General features: G+C 41.4%; 1 protein-coding gene and 1 long non-coding RNA gene across 6 annotated transcripts in view; one reads left to right on the top strand and one right to left on the bottom strand.

Annotated features, from left to right (window-relative positions):
- Positions 1–13674, top strand: part of LOC116092891 — a 36395-nt gene extending 22721 nt beyond the window's left edge. The window contains exon 2 of the long non-coding RNA XR_004119552.1: positions 13472–13674. This is a non-coding gene — a long non-coding RNA (uncharacterized LOC116092891). The remainder of the gene's footprint in view (positions 1–13471) is intronic.
- The window catches only part of Nbea (neurobeachin), a 551294-nt gene that overhangs the window by 7668 nt on the left and 522943 nt on the right, over positions 1–20683 (bottom strand). For all 5 annotated transcript variants that reach the window (XM_031373880.1, XM_031373884.1, XM_031373881.1 and 2 more), the window contains 4 exons: positions 18937–19092; positions 18067–18237; positions 8294–8395; positions 6358–6554 (listed from right to left, as the gene is read on the bottom strand). In XM_031373880.1, coding sequence (XP_031229740.1) covers positions 6358–6554; positions 8294–8395; positions 18067–18237; positions 18937–19092 — 626 coding nt within the window. The remainder of the gene's footprint in view (positions 1–6357; positions 6555–8293; positions 8396–18066; positions 18238–18936; positions 19093–20683) is intronic.

Below are 20683 nucleotides of genomic sequence, written 5' to 3' on the forward strand. Positions count from 1 at the left end.
AAAAAAAAAAAAAAAAAAAAAAAGAAAGTACCTACTGCCCTGAGCCTGCAGCCAGGCAACGCCATGGATCCACCAGAAGCCCTAGATAATTATTATATAACCAGGCCGTAGAGAGTGTGTGTGCATGCAAGTGATAAAGAACTGCTTGAGTTGGGCATGGTGGCACACACCTTTAATCCCAGCACTTGGGATGCAGAGGCAGGCGGATTGAGGCCAGCCTGGTCTACAGAGTGAGTTCCAGGACAGCCAGGGCTATACAGAGAAACCCTGTCTCGAAAAACAAAACAAAACAAAAAATCAAAAATCCAAGAACTGCTCGAAATAATGTGTGGAGGCCTTGGCTGTAATTGGCTGAGTTTAGTTTGGAAACTCAGGTCTGGCATGGCAGGATTGCTCATCTTCCTCGAGTCTGGCGGAGATACTTTATGTGGATAGGTGGTCTGTATGGACCCCTCAAGGATGCAGATACCCACTGCTTGGACAGCAGGAGCCTGCATGCCAGAGCTCAGCTCCAGGGGATCTGGAGCAGGTAATATCAAGTCATGCCTTGCCTGTGTGCCTCCGCCAGGGAGCTACCGATACACCTGCCAGACTGGAAAGGTTAGTGGGAGACTGTTTGTGTGAACGAATGAATGCGGGCCTCTTTTACCATTTTATTTGCTTTTTGCTGTTTACGAATAAATAAAAGTACTAGAAAATTTCCACTGGGCTTTGAGGAATTTGTTTCTGCCGCGCTTTATGGCCCGAATCTCGGCACATGGACTCCAAGTGGAGTTCAGCAGCCGTTTAGTACCATCTAACAGCCACGGTTTAAGTTGCAGGTCATTTACCAGGTGGTAGAATTCAGAGCAGTGGTTTAGTAGCTGCTTAACATCATATAGCAGCAATACCTTAAATTATGGGCTATTTACCAGGCAATAAAAAATTTGCATATGCTAGTCTAAGAACTTCTGTCCTAGAAGTCTAACAGGCAGAGTGCAGAGCACACTGAAAGGCCAAGAGGGGAAACCCTAAACTTACTTAGCAGGCACTGGCTTTCCTTGTGACGCCTCAAAGTCAACTCTGACCCAATAGGGAATGAGGAAGAACAGGCAGAGCACAGTAAAGGAGCCAGGGTGGCCGTGAGCCTAAAAGGCCAAAGAGCCAACCGTGAGGGTAGAGGTCTCCAAGCCTAATGAGAGAGTGGCTGGCAAAAAGACTAGTTGAGATGAGCTGATAAATTATTTAATGGATTATTGAAAAACCCACCAAAAAGTAATTATCACCTGGTACTTTAAAAAGAAAACAATAAAGGCACTGTACCACCCAGCCTATCAGTTAACACCATGAGCAGAGTAAAAAAACTCATCAAGGGTATGAAAAGATCAAATTGGAGGACGAGGAGATCTCTGACTCAGTGGAAAAGAACTTGGCTAATCACATAGTTAAGAATAAGGCTAAATACAAGGAAGTTAAAGTTGACATTCCATTAACAGCACCTCAGCATGTGGAACCTATCGTAAAGAGAGCATCACAAAAGGAAATACCTAGTATTCTCAATGAAGACTATAGTCAATACAGATAAAGACAGACTTAAGGCAAAAGGCTAGCCATGAATATTACAAAAACCATGGAAGAACTTTAACCCTTTCAAAAATGCCCTCTGAGGCTATATGTTCTTTACAATGAGGTATTAAAAGCTACACCACCGTGCACAGGAATTGGCAGTCAAACTTTGTAGCATCTGCGTGATTCACTTGGTGTTTTTGGAGAGACTGGATTGTTGGAGGTTGAGTTTTGCTTTCCAAAGTTCTGGCGTACTCTGAGCAGCTTTCTCAGAATGACCCAGGCTTGCTAACTGCAGTTCAAAAGCAGGGAGACACTTAAAAACTTTGTAACATGAATGTAATGTTTTTGGTATTTATTTTAAAGAAATTGATTGTTTAAAATTGGGTTTTGCTTTTCAAAAGTTATGGTTATGCCTTAATATTACAAAAGAAAAATTTAAAAATATGGTTAAAATTGCCAGTGTTCCGTTGGCTGCAGTTTGCAGTTTGATTGAAAGCTCAGGATTCTTAACTCACCCATATTTTGTAATTAGGATGATTGTAAGAGTAGTAAAAGTTAAAAGCAGTTGTGGCCAGTATGGGCCTGCTCCCCCCTTTAAAAAAAAAAAGCTTTATTAGAAAGAGTGGTAGAAACAAAATTTAACCTCCAAGATTGGAAGGGAGATCACAGTGAAAATTTATTTGGTATCAAACAGGCTCTTGATAAATTTTTTCAAGGAGTTTGTACTACTAAAAACAGCTAGTAGACCCTAAAAACAATTCAGAGACCTTCAAGCAGGAGTTCCTTTTGTTACACAATTGTCTTATGAGAATGCTAATGCATCTCTCGGCTGCCATTCGGCCATACAAAGCAAAGACAGACTTATCTGAATATATACGTCTTTGTGCAAAAACTAGACCTTCATACAGTCAGGCTCCGGCTATGTTTGCTGCCTTGCTGCAATGCTTTTACAGCACCAAGGTTATAAGGAATGTTTGAAGTATAAAACATCTTAGGAAAGCCCACCCAAAGATTACAGGCATAGATGGACAGTAGACTTGCTCCCCTGGAGTCTGTCCTCACTGCAGGAGGTGTTATCTTTGGGCCAGTGACTCAGGCTTGCGCTCAGATTGAGAAACACTTACTTTTGAGGTAATGCGAAGTTTAGCAAGGCCTGTGAGGCATTTCTTTTGTTTTGTAAACCCTGCCTTGGGAAGTCTTTGTGGCCTTGCCTCTCTTTGCCTATGGGGAATTGTTTTTAAGACAAAACAGCATTATCACAGATCTATACAGGTGTTGTTCAAAGTAACTTTAAACTTAAAATTTATAAAAGGTCAATGAAGCTGTGGAACTTGAAGAGGCATTACAACCTGGCCTGTCTACTCCATAGAGAATTATTGTGTATTTAGAAGGTTGTTTTTCCTTTCCAAGGAAAGTTCTGCCTTTTGGAATGTCTAATAGCCTTACATTATGTCTGAAAAAAAAATTGTCTCTGCTTCAATACAAGAAGTTAGGACCTTGACTTTTTCAGTGTAGGTTATTATCTAATTCCTCTAAAAAAGGAACTTTACTATCTTTGCTCTTATACAACAACAAGCTTTAAAAATGTTGGAGTAAGTTTTGGCTACAGAAAAGTTTTAAAAACAATATCCTTTTCAATATTTGGGGCCTCAGATATATCCTAGAAAGGGTTGTGGTACAGAAAATTCAAGAAAGAAAAGATGATTTGCTTACTTCAAATTATTTTCAAAAGCTTCCAGGAAATGTTAATTGGCTAAGAACTCACCTTAAGCTCACCACAGGGCTTAAGCCTTTGATGGATGTTGTCTAGGGGGATGCAAATTAATTGGTGAGAGACAAACAGCTTTGCAGAAAGTAGAGGAAGCTTCTTTAATAAATTGTGATCAATTATAATCCATTGTAATAAGATGTTAATTTTTGTTACTCAATGCGCCCACAACAATTCTTTGGCAAAAGAGAACATTAATGTGGATTCATCTTTATCTCCAAGTAAAGTTTTAACCTCTTATTATGAAGCTGTTGTGGTGAAAGTATTCAGAAAAGAATGTCTTAAAAACCTGAGGAGACATCTATTCCTTGTTTCAAACAGCAATTAAATTGGTTATTGCAGAATATTTATTGATATTTGGCCTATTGCACAGTAAACTTTTTAGACAAAATTGATAATCATTATTCAAAAGACAAATTGTTAAAATTTGCTTCTATGCATGCTTTTATATTTCCTGTAAAATTATGTATGCATCCCATAAAGAAAACATCTACAGCCCTTGTATTCGAGAAAAGTATATGTAATTGAATCACATGTTTAGCACAAATAATTGAACTATGTGCTGTAGTCACTATTTTTAAAGTGGTAAAATCAAACTTTTAATTTATATACTGGTAGCCAATATATATAACTCAAGGTTTACAATTGCTTAAAATTGTTCCTTTTTAGATACTGCCAATTCTCAAATTTTCCAATTGTTCATTACTGTTAAGAGAAAGTACTGTTCTTTGGACATTTAAGAACTTATCCTGGACTGCCTGGACAAGACCCCTTAAGGCAATGCCAGAGCAGATTTGTATCCCAGGCAGATTATAGGCTTTACAAAGAACAATTGGCCATATAATCTCATTCTTTAGGTCATCAAAATAGTAATGGTTTGAGATAACAATTTGGTATTTTTAGAGAATGTGCATGTTAAATTGTAAGGACTTGTTCTCAGTGCCCTCAGTTTCTACCTGTACCACATAGTGGTGTTAATTCTCAAGGACTTATAGTTAATCAATTATTGCAAATGGATACTCACATTTCTGATTTTAGAAAAATAAAATATGCACGTGACCACTGATACCTTTTCAAGCTTTCTAGTTACAATTGCCTTAACAAGAAAAGCAACTAAAAATGTAATCATTCCCTACATTATTTTTCTATGCTTGGTGTTCCTAATCAGATTGAAACAAATAATGGAACTGACTATTACAGTCAAGCATTAGAGCTGTTTTGTCAACAATTTAATGTTACCCTATTACTGGGATTCCTTATAATTCTCAGGGATAAGGAACTATTGAACATGTGCATTGCACTCTGAAAAATTTGGCTTTTAAAAAACAAAAAAGGGAGAATCATATCCCTGTGTACATTATTTAAATTATGATTTTTATTTTAAAATTTTAAAATTTGAATGCCAAGGAATTCTTTGCTGAGTGTCTATAGCATACTACAACTAGGCATACTTATTCCTAGGTGAAATGGAAGGATCCACTTATTGGCATATGGTATAATCCTGATCAGGTATTTACTTTGGGGAAGAGGGCATGTTTGTGTTTTATTCCATAGAATGCTGCAGGAGCTTGCTAGCTGCCAGAGTGATTGGTGTGACTTGCTGACCTGTGAGCTTGCTGAGTACCCTGACAATGGTGACAGGGAGAGTGCTGTTTTGAAGCAAACAAGTTTGGGATTGTGCACAACGGAATCCAGAAACACCAACAAGAATTAGAGAAGAGACCTCAGGAACTCTTTGACAACCCCATGTGGAGTACCCAGAATGGAATTCTGCCCTATCTTCTCCTCTTCCTTGGCCCAGTGCTTGGCTTACTAATTCTACTATCAGTAGGACCTTTTTCTTTTTAATAAAATTATGGTCTTTATTAAGGGACAAATAGATGCAATTAAGGCCCAACCTTTGCAGATTCATTACCACTGGCTGGCGATGTTTGATCTGGGAGATAGCTTTGATGATATTCTTACAAATGGTCCTTAAAATAACCCAGCTCATGCTTGGCCCTTCACCTTTCCAGTGTGATTGACTGGCTAGCCAGTGACAGGCAACTGAGAGGAGGAAGCCGCCCTTAGCAAGAATGGCAACCTAAGACAGGGAACCCTGCTAAGTCGATGAGGTTCACCCCGTGACGGGTAGGATCATTCTGAGCATGACTGTCCTTGCAACCTCTCTGACCTAAGACAGGCACAGTCCCCTCAGAGTCTTCAGGGCCAAGCTGATTTGGACATTGTCACCCTAAGTATGCCTTGTTTCTGTATACAAAAACGGGGACCTGTTGGGGCCCAAAATCCCCTAGCATCTTAGTCTCCATCTTTGTCCCTTGGGACTAACACTCTTGTCTCTTCCACTATCTTGCTTCCATCCCTGCAATTGACTCGGGGCATTTTACAATTGGGGGCTTTCTGGACACCTTACAATGAGGACATTCCTCTCTGGACTTTTCACAATGAGGACACTCCTTTCTGGACATTTTATGATGTGGACTTTGCAGTTATGCAGATGTGTACCCAAACAATAATGCAAGTTTGGCCCGTGCACCTGGGCAAATACCTTTGTGGTCTGGAGTTTTAAACAGTGCCTTTCCCTAGAGTAAATTGAGACTTGATAAGAAAATTTCTTGTCTTGTCTCCTTCCTTCACGTCTCCTGTTCCCAAATTTGTCGTTGCAGTTCCCTCTTTTTGAGAACCCTGTTGTTTAAGTCCTGCAGGTCAGGGCAAGTTCTTGTCTTGAGATCCTGACCTCCTTCATGATGCACTGTGATCAAGCTAAAGTAAACCCTTTCCTTTCCAACTCGTTTTTAGGCACGGTGTTTTGTCCTAACCAGGACACCCTGGGAGCAGTCCTGAGATCACTGCTTGTGGAGGGCCTTGGAATGCTTTCCTCTAGGCACACAGCTGTGGTTTCTAGAGTCTAACTTGCTGAGCATATTCTGGACTGAGGAATCTTGGGTTTGCCCCAGCATGTGTTTAAGAGGATGATGGGAAAGCTCTACACCGAGCCATTTAATGTCAAGTGAATTTGACTCCTATGGCAGAGTACTCACCCTAGTGGAATCATTGATCTCCATTTGAGCCAATAGTTTCCCATTGATGCTAAAGTTGCTAAACCGTCCTCGTTCATAGTATATGATGCAGTGGCCTTCACTGGATACTGAAATTAGGCGTGGAAATAAGCAGTTTTCTGGTCCTTCCAGGGCCCTCAGCAGGTCTCCAGTGATGGTATGAACGAGGCAAGGGCCCTCTGCAGTGGGGAACAGAGATGCCAGGCAGTTAGAGACAACACTAGCCCCAAACCACACCTGAGGAGGCACTCAGGTTATGTTAAAGCAGATGAAGACAATAGAAGTGTGCTACAGCACTCATGTACACATACATACATGTGCACACACTCACTAAACCTACCTATACTCTCTCTCTCTCTCTCTCTCTCTCTCTCTCTCTCTCTCACACACACACACACACACACACACACACACACACACACTTTCTCTGGGCACCCCACAGTGGTGCAGCACCCAAGTGCTCCAAAGTTTTAAGGACTCCCCCACCTCAGATAGCAGTCCTCACAGTAAGCTCAACGTCAGGCGAGTACAGACTGTACCAGGGAAGCCTGAGCTACTGTGGTTTTGGAAAGTTCTCATTAAGAGAGTGATGAGAACAGTAGCTGAATCTCTCCACTGCAATCAGATTTCAGCATTGCAGTCTAGACCTGTCACTGCAAGCTTTCCCTTTGCCTGTAGTGTAAGATGTAAATGTGCAATTAAGAAGTTAATCAAGTAATTCTGACTACAGAAATTTTTTTTTTGCCTTTTAAAATTAACAGTGGACCAAAAGTGTAAAGGGGTGCAGAAAAAGACTTATCTTGTTCAGGGCAATTTTATGGCCAGGAAAAATAGACTGAGAAGATAAAAATTCCACTAGCCTAGTGGGAACAAACACTGTGATTCCCTATTGTGTGCTTGCCTCCTTGCTCACTCAAAAGCCAAAGCCTCCATAAAGTGTAGATACCTTTTTACCTGACAATTGTCAATTGATTTCAATAGCCACATTTTTACACGCAGAAAGTTGTCAGTACTGAATTGTACTTGGTTGTTCCGTGACTAATAAAGGGAGGCTCTGGAGACTGGCAGGAAGGGCACAACCCCTTTGCTGTCAGCACCCGAGAAAAGAGAGCACCTGCACCTGCAGTGCTAGGCTCACGTTCTTGCTCAAAATGCAAAGTACATCATCTCTTGTCCTTAGACTCCTCATTCTCCATAAAGCTGCAGAACAATTCTTGACAACAAAATCTAATCACTTGGAGACTTAGATTTTGATAAAAATGAAAATAAAACAGCATCCCCACCCAAAAGAAACTTTAAAGAATTCCCACTGAAATTAATTAATTAGTTAATTAATTAGTTAATTCCCACTTTCACCTCTTGGGCTCTAAGTCTCTGCTCAGCTCTGGCTAGCCCCCAATACTCCAGCTCTCCTGGGCTTTCTGCATAGAGTTCCCATAGAATTCTGTAATCCCCATCAGAAGAGCCATCTACCTTCCCTCTCCAGATGACAATTCTTCCACAAAGACAAGAAAACAGGGTCTGTCCCTCTCTCCCCATCCCTGTACAGTTAGCTCTGCAAAGAAAGGACCTGTCTTAAGGCCAGACTAGCAAATAACCTAATCCAATTTCCCAAAGCATAGGCTATATGCCTCCTTTGCCTTTCAAATGCCCCCTTTCATGGCTGAATCATATGGATTCACTGAAGGTTTAATTTACCAATGTTTGGGTTAGAATGCAGGTGACTACATCATAAACTTTTAATCATATTTCATGTCAGTGTTGGAAAATGTTACTAATATTTGATAAAACTAAGCAATGGCAGAGAACCCAGAGAGCACATCTATCCGTGTTGAATTTCTGGGAGAAATCAACAAGAGTCACAGTAGAAAATGCTCAGTTGCCTACAGACAGAATATGGAAGACATGGCTTTCTGACCTTTAGCACCACTGATGACGAGTCCGAGTTCTGCACAGACAGAGACACAGACAACTTCATGGTCATGGCCTGTGAGGACAGCTCTGGGTGCAGGATAGTCACCTACAAGGAAACAGCAGCAGGGTGTCACTGGAAACCAGTACAGACTTGATGACACAGTCAGCAATGATGAGGAAGGGCACGCCCAGGCCACTTACCTTACCTCTCCTCCTGTCCTTCCTGTGTGACATGGTCTAAGCCTGTCCCTGCTACTGGGCAGCTGGGGCAGCAGGGAAGTTAATCCATGTGAGTGCTAAGAAGTCAGTGGCTTTTCTCTCAACTAGGCAGTTACGTGGAATCATGTAGTTACTGCAACATTGGGTGAAGCCAGGCCATCTCCCTGACTCTAGTTCCACTTACAAATGAACATAGGGGACACAGAGTACTGGGCAGCAGTAAACGGTTTCTGGATGCACAATGACCAAAAATTAACTCAGAATCCAATGATAATGTACATGTGGTGTTTCTGGCAGCTGGTAGCTCACCTCACTGTGGGTATGGTTCCGAAAGCATGTGTTCTTTTAGTGTGTGCGTCTTCAAACCATATAACATTAGTGAATACTTCCTGCAACACCCGACTTGAATTCTAGGTAAGCACAGGTTGGGGGCTGTAGTTCTGTCAGCACAGATATGTTTTCTGCTATTGTGCACACATGATGGTTCTGTGACCTATTCCTACAGTCATCCTCAACATGGATCAACTTAGTAAATGTTTCGATTAGATTGCATCAGACTGTGTGATCTAAAGTTGCTGACAGGACTTTTATAAGGATCCATTAAGTATACTCTGAGCTGGGATTAAGAAGGAATTTCCAACCATTTATCAAAGTGACTACACATACTCCTGCCATTTTGTAATGTGCATTTGTATGAAGTGGCAATTTAAGCATTGAGAACAATAAAACCAGAATGTCTATTGACTTTGAAAAATGTCTACAATGTTCTATATCCTCCAGCATACAACCGGTATTCAACCAAGACTTAATTCTTCATGTTAAAACAAATGCGCCCATCTCATTAGTATGAAAACTTGCTTCCTCTTTTAATAAATGGTGAAATTGCAAGTATACTAAAGAATTGTTTTAAAGCAAATGTCTGTGTTTTATTATGTGTAAATGCTTGGTTTGTATACCTCTTTCTACATAATTTCTGTATAATTATGGCTGCATAAAAATGTCACAGATGAAAAGGGATCACAAATGATCACAAAAGGGAGAAAGTTTAAGAAACTGCCCTGGTCCACAGTCTGTCCCACAGGCTCTGTAGGGCCACTCAGCCACTTCCTCAGTGCCTACTGTGACAAAGGCTGGATTTGAGAGGGGGGGTTTCATATCCCCAACCACGAGGGAAGCAGGAGAAAGATATCGGCAAAGTTGCAATGGAAAGACACGTGTCTCAAGTTTCTACAAAACTCCATCGGTTCCTCTGTTCTGAATACACTCCAACTGCCTGACTGCCTTCTACTGGGGAGGAGCTGAGCCAGAGCTGTCAATTGTAGCATTTGGTAGCAATATCAATGATGGTCTGTGATACCAGGTTTCCAGGAACAACATACTTGTTCCTATGTGGCTTCTCTCCACTCATGCTTCTTGTTTTTAAAATAGTTATACTAAACTCGTATGTCTGTAGTACCATCTTAGCAAAGAGCACAGAATATACAGGAAGCCGCCTTCTGCATGTATCTGAACACCCTGACTTCATTTATGTCTCTAGCTTTACAAGTCATTGTTCTTGCACCTTGAAGAGCCACACTGTAACCTGGATCTTATAACTGCAACCAACTCTTTCAAAATTCTAGAAAACTTACATTAAGGTCAGGAGATAGTTCCCTGAGGATAAGAAATTCAATGATATGCTTTACTAAATCTCCCTTATTCCAATGAGACTAAAACTTCTTTCAGGTAGTTGCGCAGCTGAAATCCCTTTGTGGTCATAATTATGCTGGGAATTTTTTTCCTGCGGAATTTTGCTTTAGGATTGTGAGTAAGACTGCTTTTCCCTAGCTAGGGTGCAGGGCCCAAGAACACACTGGCAAGGTGTGAGGACGGCCCTCTCTTCCTGTCTTGGGGATGCTGATGACAATTTTGCTCTTTTTAATAAGAACCAAGGTGACTCTTCCACATTTGCCTTTGTTTCTGGAATTGGGAAATTTTTAAAATATTTATTACACATTAAGTATTTATATGTTTAAGATTAAAGAAATAAAATAAATTCCTTTGTTCTCAATTCTGCATAAGAAATGCAGAACTGTGAATTTGCCCTTCGCACACTCAGAGCACCACATTTTGTAAAGTTCCCTCTTCTCTGTTTCCTGTTTGTTTTTATGGAGTAGATTGCTCAGCTTGGGAACTTGTTGCATTCCCTGTCTGCCTTTTCTCTGAAAACTTCTTCTACATGTACCCACATGGTACCATGGTGTCTGCACGGGCACCCCCAACCACCTCTTGTCTTTCAGAAAACTGTCTTGTGTTTGGTCTTAGATCCTGGCATTCCTCCTAAGAGCTGTCCTGGCCCTACACCTTGGCACTCAGTGTACAGGGGCAGGTGCAGAGACATGAAGGCTCCAGGGCTGGCATGTGCGCCTGCTGCCCGGATGCCCTTTTGGCACTGATGTGACACTGGGGGGGGGTGCTTACTATTTTCTGCATCTCTAGAGATAATCCGTGTTGGGTGAATTTTCTTAGATCTATCAAAAGGTATTCTCCTTTTGATGCATTTCTGAAATGGAGACTAAGAGGATGGGTACAGTAGCCCACAACAATTTTCTATCAGCCCTAAATCTATGCACTATTGTAATGGGCTTTGAATAATGGTAAAGTATCTCTTACAGTCTGAGTTTACCTGAAACATATTCACACAACTGAAAAATTGTGTTTCTAAGATATTCTGAGTTTCCTGTTAAAGTGAGAGTTATGTATTAGTAAGATGGTTGTGTGCACACTTGTATGCCAAAGGTTGATACCCAGTGTCTTCTCTTGTTTTTAACCTTGGTTTTGAGACAGAGTGTTTCAGTGGATCTGGAGCTTGATGTTTTGGCTAGACTACCTGGCCAGTGACTGGGTAGTGCTGGAGTATAGATGTGCAGAGTCACTCCTGGCCACCCCAGTGTGTGCTGGGAATCCAAACCTATACCCCTCACATTCGGTCATCATGTATACACTGAGCTTTCTCTCACACACCTATATTTAGTCTCTCTCATTATTTTGGAGATATTTGTACACTGAAAATTCCTGAATATAAATCTTTAATAAACTGTTAGAAACAAAAAGTTATTTCCCTTATGTGAAAAAAAGCAACCATTCAATGGTAAAGAATTGAGAAAAAATAACAAAAACAATTTTTAATTTCAGATGCAATATATTTTCCACAAGGAAGTAAGCTCTTTGATGACCCATTCTCAAAGGCCCATTACACTACCATCTCCTTAGAGCATGGAGGGGTGAAGCCTAGATATTAAGTGGTGCTGTGTAGGGGCACTGCTGTTTTCAAACTGCTTCAGCTTCATCTGTGAAAGTAATGTTCTTCAAAGCTTTTTGAGTTGGGAAATGTGCAGTGAGGAAAAGAGCTTTTCCTATATTTCATTACCAGGGACAGATGTCACACTCCCCAACAGTCACCCGAGTCCTGGTAATACCCTGTCACTGTCACATCCCAGCTGATGGATGGAGCTCAGGGTTAAAGGGCCTGACATGGAGGGAGGGGCAAGTGAGACCTCCCCTCTGAGGACTACGTACTTCAGCCCTTCCCCACTCATTTCCTCATAGATGAGGGATCTTGCCTCACCCTAGTGCTATGGATGATAAGGAACAAATCCATCTGGTCCTCACAGGCAAGTACTGAAAACTGTAAACAGAAAAGGCTTTAAATAAGTAGAGTCCATCTCACCTTTATCAAATCATTTCAGTATCCTTGAGTCAGATGGGGAAAACTACAAAGGCTGCCCTGCTGCACACAGACGTGACAGGAGAGCTCTTGTTAAGATGGCCTGTAGCCTTGTGAGATGGTCAGCATAAAGACTGAGGCTCTGGGACCCACAATCCTCAGTTCAGGTCTGTGAGCACCAGAGGATGAGCCTCAGTGACATACAACACTAAGACTTTATTTCTGGTCTGAGTAATATCACTACAGAATCAACATACAAACCATTTTCCTTCATGCTTACACTTATGAAAATATGATATTTTAACTTAACGTTCTCAAATAAAGCATCAAATGTTACAGTAATTGTATTGACTCTGTGATTTCCAATATTTACCAGAAATAAGACTGATAGGTTGGATCATGCCAAATGACCCATGATGGGTGTCTCTGACCACACATTCAGTGGTCTAAGATACCACTTTGGTATCTTTCTGGTCCTGCCCCCTTCTACAAAACAGCCGTAAGAATGGCTCTGCGGGCTGCCCCAAGGACTCTACATGATGTTCAGATACCCAAGTCTGTGAGTCAAAGATGTCTGGTCCAAGAAAAAATTAGTCACTCTCGGTTTTCATGTTACATTCAATACAAGCTATCATCTTTCCTAAAGTCTCAGGCCTATAAAGGGAGAAGACAGACAGAGAACAAGAGAAAATAAGACCCACCACTGTCACAAGCCCCAAAATATCTTCAGATATGAGATGGGACACTATGGAGAATGGCCTCATCCCTTCCTGTCCTGAGCTAGGATGGCCCAATCTGGACAGGGCCACGTGCCTTGCGATGTCCTGTGACTGAGAGTCATCACAAACTGACCATGCTTCTTCTAACACCTAATTAAAATACTTTAATGTTACTACATCCTACATAAGATCCCTGGGTTCGAGAAAGGAGCCAACTAGCTTCATATGTGTGTGTGTATGTATATGTGTACGTGTGTGCGTGTGTGCGTGTGCGCATAAAATTAAAGAGTGCCTCTGGTCATTCTCTGGGCATACCCTAGCTATTAACATACTGTTGTTGGTCAGTGGAGGCTGAAGGCTGTGTTTAGATGAGAGGATGGTGCCAAACAAAGAGCTGAAGTCAGTTTGGTAGATTTCTGGCTGAAGGCTGCAGCTGATAGGAGTCAGCGTCCAAGGCTGAGTCCAACACAATAGGTGCCCAGAGAAGGTACATGTGCACAGCTGGTAATGTCTTTTCGGCCCTCTCCTTCTTTTCCAGGCCGCATAGTGTATACACGAGCACAGAGGTCTGGGTTTAAAACTGAAGGAGAACAGCATCTAACCATCTCAGTGGATACTGGCAGATTCGATTTGAAAGATGAGCACTAAATCCCCTTTCAGGATTTTATATTGCTATGATTTTTAAATTTTCATATGTATGTATCACTCAAAATAAACATTTAAATCACATTCTTTAAGGCAGATTTGGTCTTGAGCTGAGTTCCTAATGCATTTTCGGGGTCTACTGAAGACACAATGATGTTAACTCGCTCCTCTTGTGACTATCTTGTTGGAAGCTACAGCACGTAATGAGAGCTGTCAAGTCCCAAGATCAATGAAACTTGTGCCCTGGGGATTCCAGAGGAATAGCATTGATCTGGTTAAAGCTCACCAGTCAGAGATGGGCTGGAATATATTGCAAAGAAGGGCTCTAGAGGATAAGCGGCCAAGTCCAAGACACCTACCTGACAAAAAATTCAATCAGCTCCTAGCCCAAATTGCCTGCTCTGCTCTGCGCTCTTTCATGCAGGAGCTGCTTCCAATTAAAGTGCGCAAATTAATTTTTATCACTTCCAAATTAGTTTCAGAATTTGTGTAAGGCTGTTTCAGATGAAAGCACCTGTCCCTCATGTCCCTTCAAGTCTGTTATCTAGCCAGGGACCTAGTGTAAACCTCAAGAATGATTTCCTATGTTCAGTGCCATGTGAAAGAATAACAATGGCATCATCAATATAAAATGCACTGATGAACAGAACCATTCAACCTGCAGCATGAGCAGGTAGCCTGGTCCTTCAGAGTCTGGAATTCTGTGTCATAATCTATTTTTCACAATTTCTACTGTCTTTGTGATGCAGTCATAGAAATGGCAAAAAACCAACCAACCAAACAAACAAACAAAAACCAGAAGATAGTATAAGATTTTCTGAGATGTCTAAATTAATCACAACAATATATTTGACACAATGAAACTACCCTTTCTATATACCTGCCTAAAAATCTACAAACAGTACTTATTTTTCTTTGTAGAGTAAGGCATCCATTATTATACAGTACTGGTGGTACAAAGGAAACAATTACATATAGCAAGGCTCGTCGACTTCATGGTTAAACTTCAGCAATGCTTACGTAAAGTCAGACACAAAACTTCATTCCAGGATGCCGGTTTGATGAATGAGTCTGGCTTAGTCTCTCTGCCATACAAAACAATTCAATGTCTATGGTAGGCTAATTCCCAAACTATAGCAGCTATTGGGCAATGTTGTCCCAGTATAGGGTTCCCCTTCAAGTTTAGGTTAGTATATATACCCTATATATCCAAGGACATTATGCCACACACTGTTACTACTGTGGCCATAGCTACCTTTTTGGGATTAACAGCAATGAATTTTGAGACAGAAAACACATACAGCCTGGCTCTCTGACCTGTGTGACTTGGTAGCTAGATCAGATTGCCTGGATAGAAAAAAACCCACTTCTTTTACATTATCAGTTTTGGATGATAATGAGTGCATGCCTATGGCAGTGCCATAGCTCACAGATATGGCAGTCTAGGTATTGAGTGCTGTGGCTGCCTTTAAAACACATGCTGACTCAGCTGCTCAGGTAGGCCTAGATGTCTTATAGGGGCGGACTATGTAAAGAAGGACATAAAACTATCAAATTCACCGATTAAATACTATTGCCTATTTAAAGATTTTACTCTTGTGATTATCCATTTGGCACAAAATAGAAAGTTGTTTTATTTGTTTGATTTTAAATATAATTCATGAATCCATAACCAGGATGTGAAGTTCTGTATATGTGTTAAAACTGATGGTTTTAATATTACTTGATAGAACTACTGAGTCATAGAAGTACTCAGTCTGCTTAATCACTCATGAGGCAGGACTTAGCTCATGAAGGGGCGGGGGGTTCTGCTGTCTAGTACTCAAGTCTGCTTAGACTCCCGGAGACAAAGCAGGCATCAGCACATATTGCCTGTTCAGCCCATACTGTATCTGTTCCTCCTGTTTTTTCTAGAAGAGCAACCCTTCCTCTACTGAGAACAAAGGAAGTCACACACCCAGACCCATATTCATGTCAGAGGCAGGCTGAGATTGTGCATGCCTTTCATCTGAGCTTTAGGGGAGTAAAGGCAGGTGGAACTGTGAGTGTGAGGCCAGCCTAGCCTACACAGGGAATGCAGGCTAGCCAGGACTGTTTAGTAAAACCATGCCTCTAAAATGTACTGCCTTCAAAAATAAGTATTATATTGACAATTTCATTCTTATTGATTCACATAAACATTAAGCAGTGACCAGGGACCTGAACTGTTTTAAATATTGTTAGATTTAACTTTGTATATGGATCAGTACTTTCCATCCTTATGGTTAAAGGCACCTAAGAGCATAGCCAACACAGAGTTACTATAATTTAGTGTTTTCTATCAAATTCTTTATTTAATGATAACATATAACATAAAATAGTTCATTGTTGCTACATAGGATAGCTTTTAAATATGAATTCCCACTTAGGAGAGTTATTTTTTTATAATTATGTGTGTGTGTGCATGTGTGAGTGTGTGTGCATGTGTGTGTGTAAGGTACATACATATGAGTGCAGGTGCCCACAGAAGTCAGAGGCATGAGATTATCCTAGGAACTGGAGTTAAAGGTGATTGATTGTGAGCCTCCTAATGGGTGGGTGCTTGGAATCAAACTTGAGTCTTCTGCAAGAGCAGTACACGATATTAACCTCTGATCCATCTCTCTAGCCTTGGGGATTCCCTTTTTAGATTATTTCTTCTGAGTTTCATTTTGAAGATACTAGTTATAGTTAGGTATAAAACACTTTTCTGTTGTGTTAAAAAATTTTGTATCTAATAATGCCTATTTTTTCAATGTATATGTAAGATGACATGAAGTCCTGCTGCTTAGACATTTTAAGCAGTGCTACAGTACTACAGACATAAAGAACATTTGGAAATGTAAATTGGAATGCTTAGATAAAACACATGTATTAACATTCCACGTGTGGACTGACAGCTACCACTACCACCACCACCCTGTGTGTGGCATGCACACACACACACACACACACACACACACACACACACACACACACGAACTCTGCTACAGATTTGACTGGGCGGTTTAGAAGTGAACATAAGGATATTACCTTGGTTGAATTTATGAGGAGATGTTCACTGATAATATAGAACTGGCAAACAATTATCTGAATTTGTAGAAAACCCTTGAGTCATTGTCATGCCCTACTCCAGTGTAGACTAGAGGTCTTCACTGTTCATACTCTACACTTTCAACTCTAGCTATGAAAATTGACTAATAAACTTGATACATCATTTTGCAATTGAATCCACTGAACAAACTCTTCAATATATGCATTTCTATAGTCTCTGTACTATATGAGACTTGGTTCCTGTACACTAACATCCATCTCCTGTTTTGAAGCATTCCAGATAAAATACACATAAGCTGGAAGAAGCCTGAGATGAAAAGACCAGTCCTGCTGTATAGAGTAATTTACATCCTTAACCATCTCCATCCAGCCATTGCCATCCTTAACCATCTCTATTCCTAGCCATCCCCACACTACTTCTTCCATCCTTATCTCCTAAGACACTTCCATTTTTAACTGACTTCATCCTAACCACTTCTACCCCTAGTCACCTTAGTCTCCATTTCTGGCCCAGCTGGTCCTGTCCTCTGTATAAGTGCCATTTGTAGATATGCCACTGTTACTACTCCCCAACCCATGCTTTGGGTACATTTAAGGCATGACTGATGTATGTACTGCAGCTTGGATTATTAGCCTGGCCTACAAAGGCATTTGCCACTTTGAATACTTCATAGAAATTATGTCATATTACACAGGAAACACATTCAAACCGCTGATGTTTGGTAATTAAAAGTGGTCATTATTTCTTGGCCCGATTCTGTCTAACATTTCAATCACTTAACAATTGTTGCTGGAAACCTTTCATGTATACTACAATGCCAGGACTCAGAGTCATGTGGGATGGCATCACCTGATTAAGAAGAGTCCTTGGAAATATAACTCTGATAAGTGCTGGTAGAAGTGCTGGCCTGAGTGACTGTGTGATTGCCAGACCCTTCCAGGTAGGATACACACCTAGGACGCACTGTCTTTTCACCTCACAAAGGAATCCTTCAGAGGCAACACAGACTTCAGAGATCATCCCAGGCATGGCCACCAACATGGAAGAAAACAGTGAGCCACTAGACTGAGGCACAGATAAAAGCTTACTGGATTTTCAAGAAGGCAGAGATTATACTTAGCAGAGAAAAAGCCTGCGATTTAACACCCTAGGCATCACTGCTAGAGCACAGGGACATCTGGGTGTTGGGGACAGCAGCTGAGGGACAGATCAGTCAGAGGTCATCATGAGAAGGCTACGGACTCTCCCCAGGCCAAAGGTCTTAGTAATGACTCATTTTTACTTTTCTTTTTCTCCACTTAAGCTTTCACATTTTAAGTTCTTTACAGATTCTATAAAAATAAAGGAGATAAAATAGCAAAAAACCACATTTAAGTTATGTACTGCTTAAAAGGACCCTTGTGGGAAACACTTACTGCTATTGGGGTTGTCTCCGATGATGTGGTGCCGCCCACTCCAGTACCAGAGAAGCAAGGTGGCATCCCGAGATCCAGATACAATGTAGCAGTCCCCACCAATATAGGACTCGGACCTGGCCAGGCATGTGACAACATCCCAGTGGCCAAACACAATCTGCGTCAGTTTCCCTGCAGCACAGACAACAGTCATGTCACTTAGACTCATCATCTTTACAAAAATAGAATTAATTTTATTTTACTAGTTTGTGAAAAGAATTCACAGACCCTCACAGTTTTGGAGATAATTCAAAGCCACTCAGGAGATTTTTAAGGAAAGATCTTATGAGATGACCATGATTTTTCTCTTCAGAATTTGGGCCTGATCCTGGATATGACTATGGGGACAGGCTGACAGTTTCACTGAGGTATAAACTCAGATATATTAAGTTAAAGCAGTAGTTCATCTCTGCAGCAGAACTAGCTGGTTATTTTACAGTGTGGTCACCAAGCCTTGACCGCTTGGAGTTGGCACAGCATGGAATCTCTATACTGTCATGGCTTCACATTAGAGAGGATGCACTTTCTGTGGGTGCATGTGTGGTACATATATGTGCTTGTGTGGGCATGTGTGCACATATGAGTGGAGTCCAGAGGCTGATATCAGCTGTTTTCCTGAGTCACTGTCCATCTTGTTTTGGTGAAGGCCCTTTCACATAACCTAGAGTTTGCCACTTCAACCAGACTAGATGGTTAGGGAACCCCAGGGGTCTTCCTGTGACTGCTTCCTTAGCGCAAGGACCATAGGTGTATACAGGCTTTAATGTGGCTGCTGGGCTACAGTGCAGGTCCTCTTGAACACTGAAAATAAAACCTCGTTGTGAAGATTACCTGTCTCTGTGGAGTAAACTCTGAAACTCTTATCCCAAAACCCACAGATGAGGATGTATCGATTATCAGCTGTGACCACAAAGCAGTGGGCATTGATCTGGATGCTCTGGTCCACAAGGTCTGTGATCTGCCGCTTGTTCACACCAGAGTTATTTGCTAAAAACAAACCCAACAGTTTCATTATGCCCTCACAGAAGGAAAACAGGTTGTACTTCACTGATGTGGCAATGGGCTTCTGTTGATGCACAAGAGTTAAGAATTAGACTTTTTTTCCCTCAAGGATTATATATATTTCCTTAGTAGCAATGATTATTCACACGCTATATCATATACTTAAAAACTATGTCAGCTATGTAGCAGAGGATGGCCTTGTGGGACATCAATGAGAGGAGAGGCCCTTGATCTCATGAAGGCTTGCTGCTCCAGTGTAGGAGAATGCCAGGACAGGGAAGTGGGAGCGGGTGGGTTCATGAGCAGGCAGAGAGGGGATAGGATGGGGGGTGGGGGGAGTTGGAGGGGATAAAATTTGCAATGTAGATAAAAAAAATGTAAAAAAAAAAAAAAAACAAACCTGATGTCAGCAACTTCAGTTCTTCAAGAACAGAGAGGGAATCCAAGATAATGAATTTAAAACATCAAAAGTATTTGGATGCATTTGGTTCTATTCATGTGTGTATGCTGCAGTTCATTAGTGTCCAGGAAGAACCAGGTGGAGGTAAACCTTATACACAATGCAACAGTGTCTCAATGCCTGCTCCATCTGTCACTTCCCACACACATTTCAATCCATGTGGAACGCTGGCAGGGAGCTGCTGCCGTGAGGTGGGAAGCCCACAGGGAGCTTCAGGTCAGTAGCTTTAAAGACCTGGGTTGTCAACAAACACAAGGCCTTTGCAGCAGGGCTGGCAGGGGAGGAGACCAATAAAAGAGATGGGAAAGCGATTGGGGGAGAGAGACAGGCAAAGGATCAGTGTGCAGCCCTGGGAGCAAATCTGAATACAGCCAGGGACTCAGAGACATCTATGATTTCCCCAGTGCCTGTCTGGATGCCAGCCTGTCCCTTACTCTGCACCATCCTTTCAGGCAAAATCACTTCCTGAATTCTCAAACATGAAGTGCAGATGTGGAAGGTTGCTGCCACCAGGCTCTAAAGCCAACTAAATCACCACTGCTTTTTGTAGGTATCTACTAAAGCTTGGAAATAATTACCTAGTTAAGGTATAAGCAGTAAGAGGGAACTGATATTTAGAAACACTGTTAAGGGGAGAGCAAACCAAAGGTCCTGGACTGATGGAAAGCTGCTGAAAAATCTCTGACCTAGTGCCTGGTCACCGAGAACACAGCTGACCTGGTGCCCTGGCCACGAGAGCAGAGCTGACTGTCCCCCAGTCACACACTAGCTACTATTTCATTGTCTGGTGGACAGAGGAACAACAAGCATAGACTCAGAAATATTCTTAATCCTAAACCTTGTATCTTTGCAAAGTATGTAAATGCTGTGTTGTTGGGGGTGACTATAAGAAAAAGCCAAGACCAGTCTGTTAGATCAAAATAAAAGCTGGATCAAGTGAAGAACAGAATTATCACTGCTTATATATAACCGGGCTACTTTTTATAGTGTTTCAAAGTTTCTTTTAGTTTAATTTTCTAAGTGAGTCCACAAGCTAGGAGAATAAACATCATAATAAAATACCTCACAGATACTAAAACAAGGGGCAGAGAATGCCATGGACCACATGAACGTAAG

The sequence above is a fragment of the Mastomys coucha genome, unplaced genomic scaffold, assembly GCF_008632895.1.
Source record: "Mastomys coucha isolate ucsf_1 unplaced genomic scaffold, UCSF_Mcou_1 pScaffold16, whole genome shotgun sequence".
NCBI classification, from domain to species: Eukaryota; Metazoa; Chordata; class Mammalia; order Rodentia; family Muridae; genus Mastomys; species Mastomys coucha.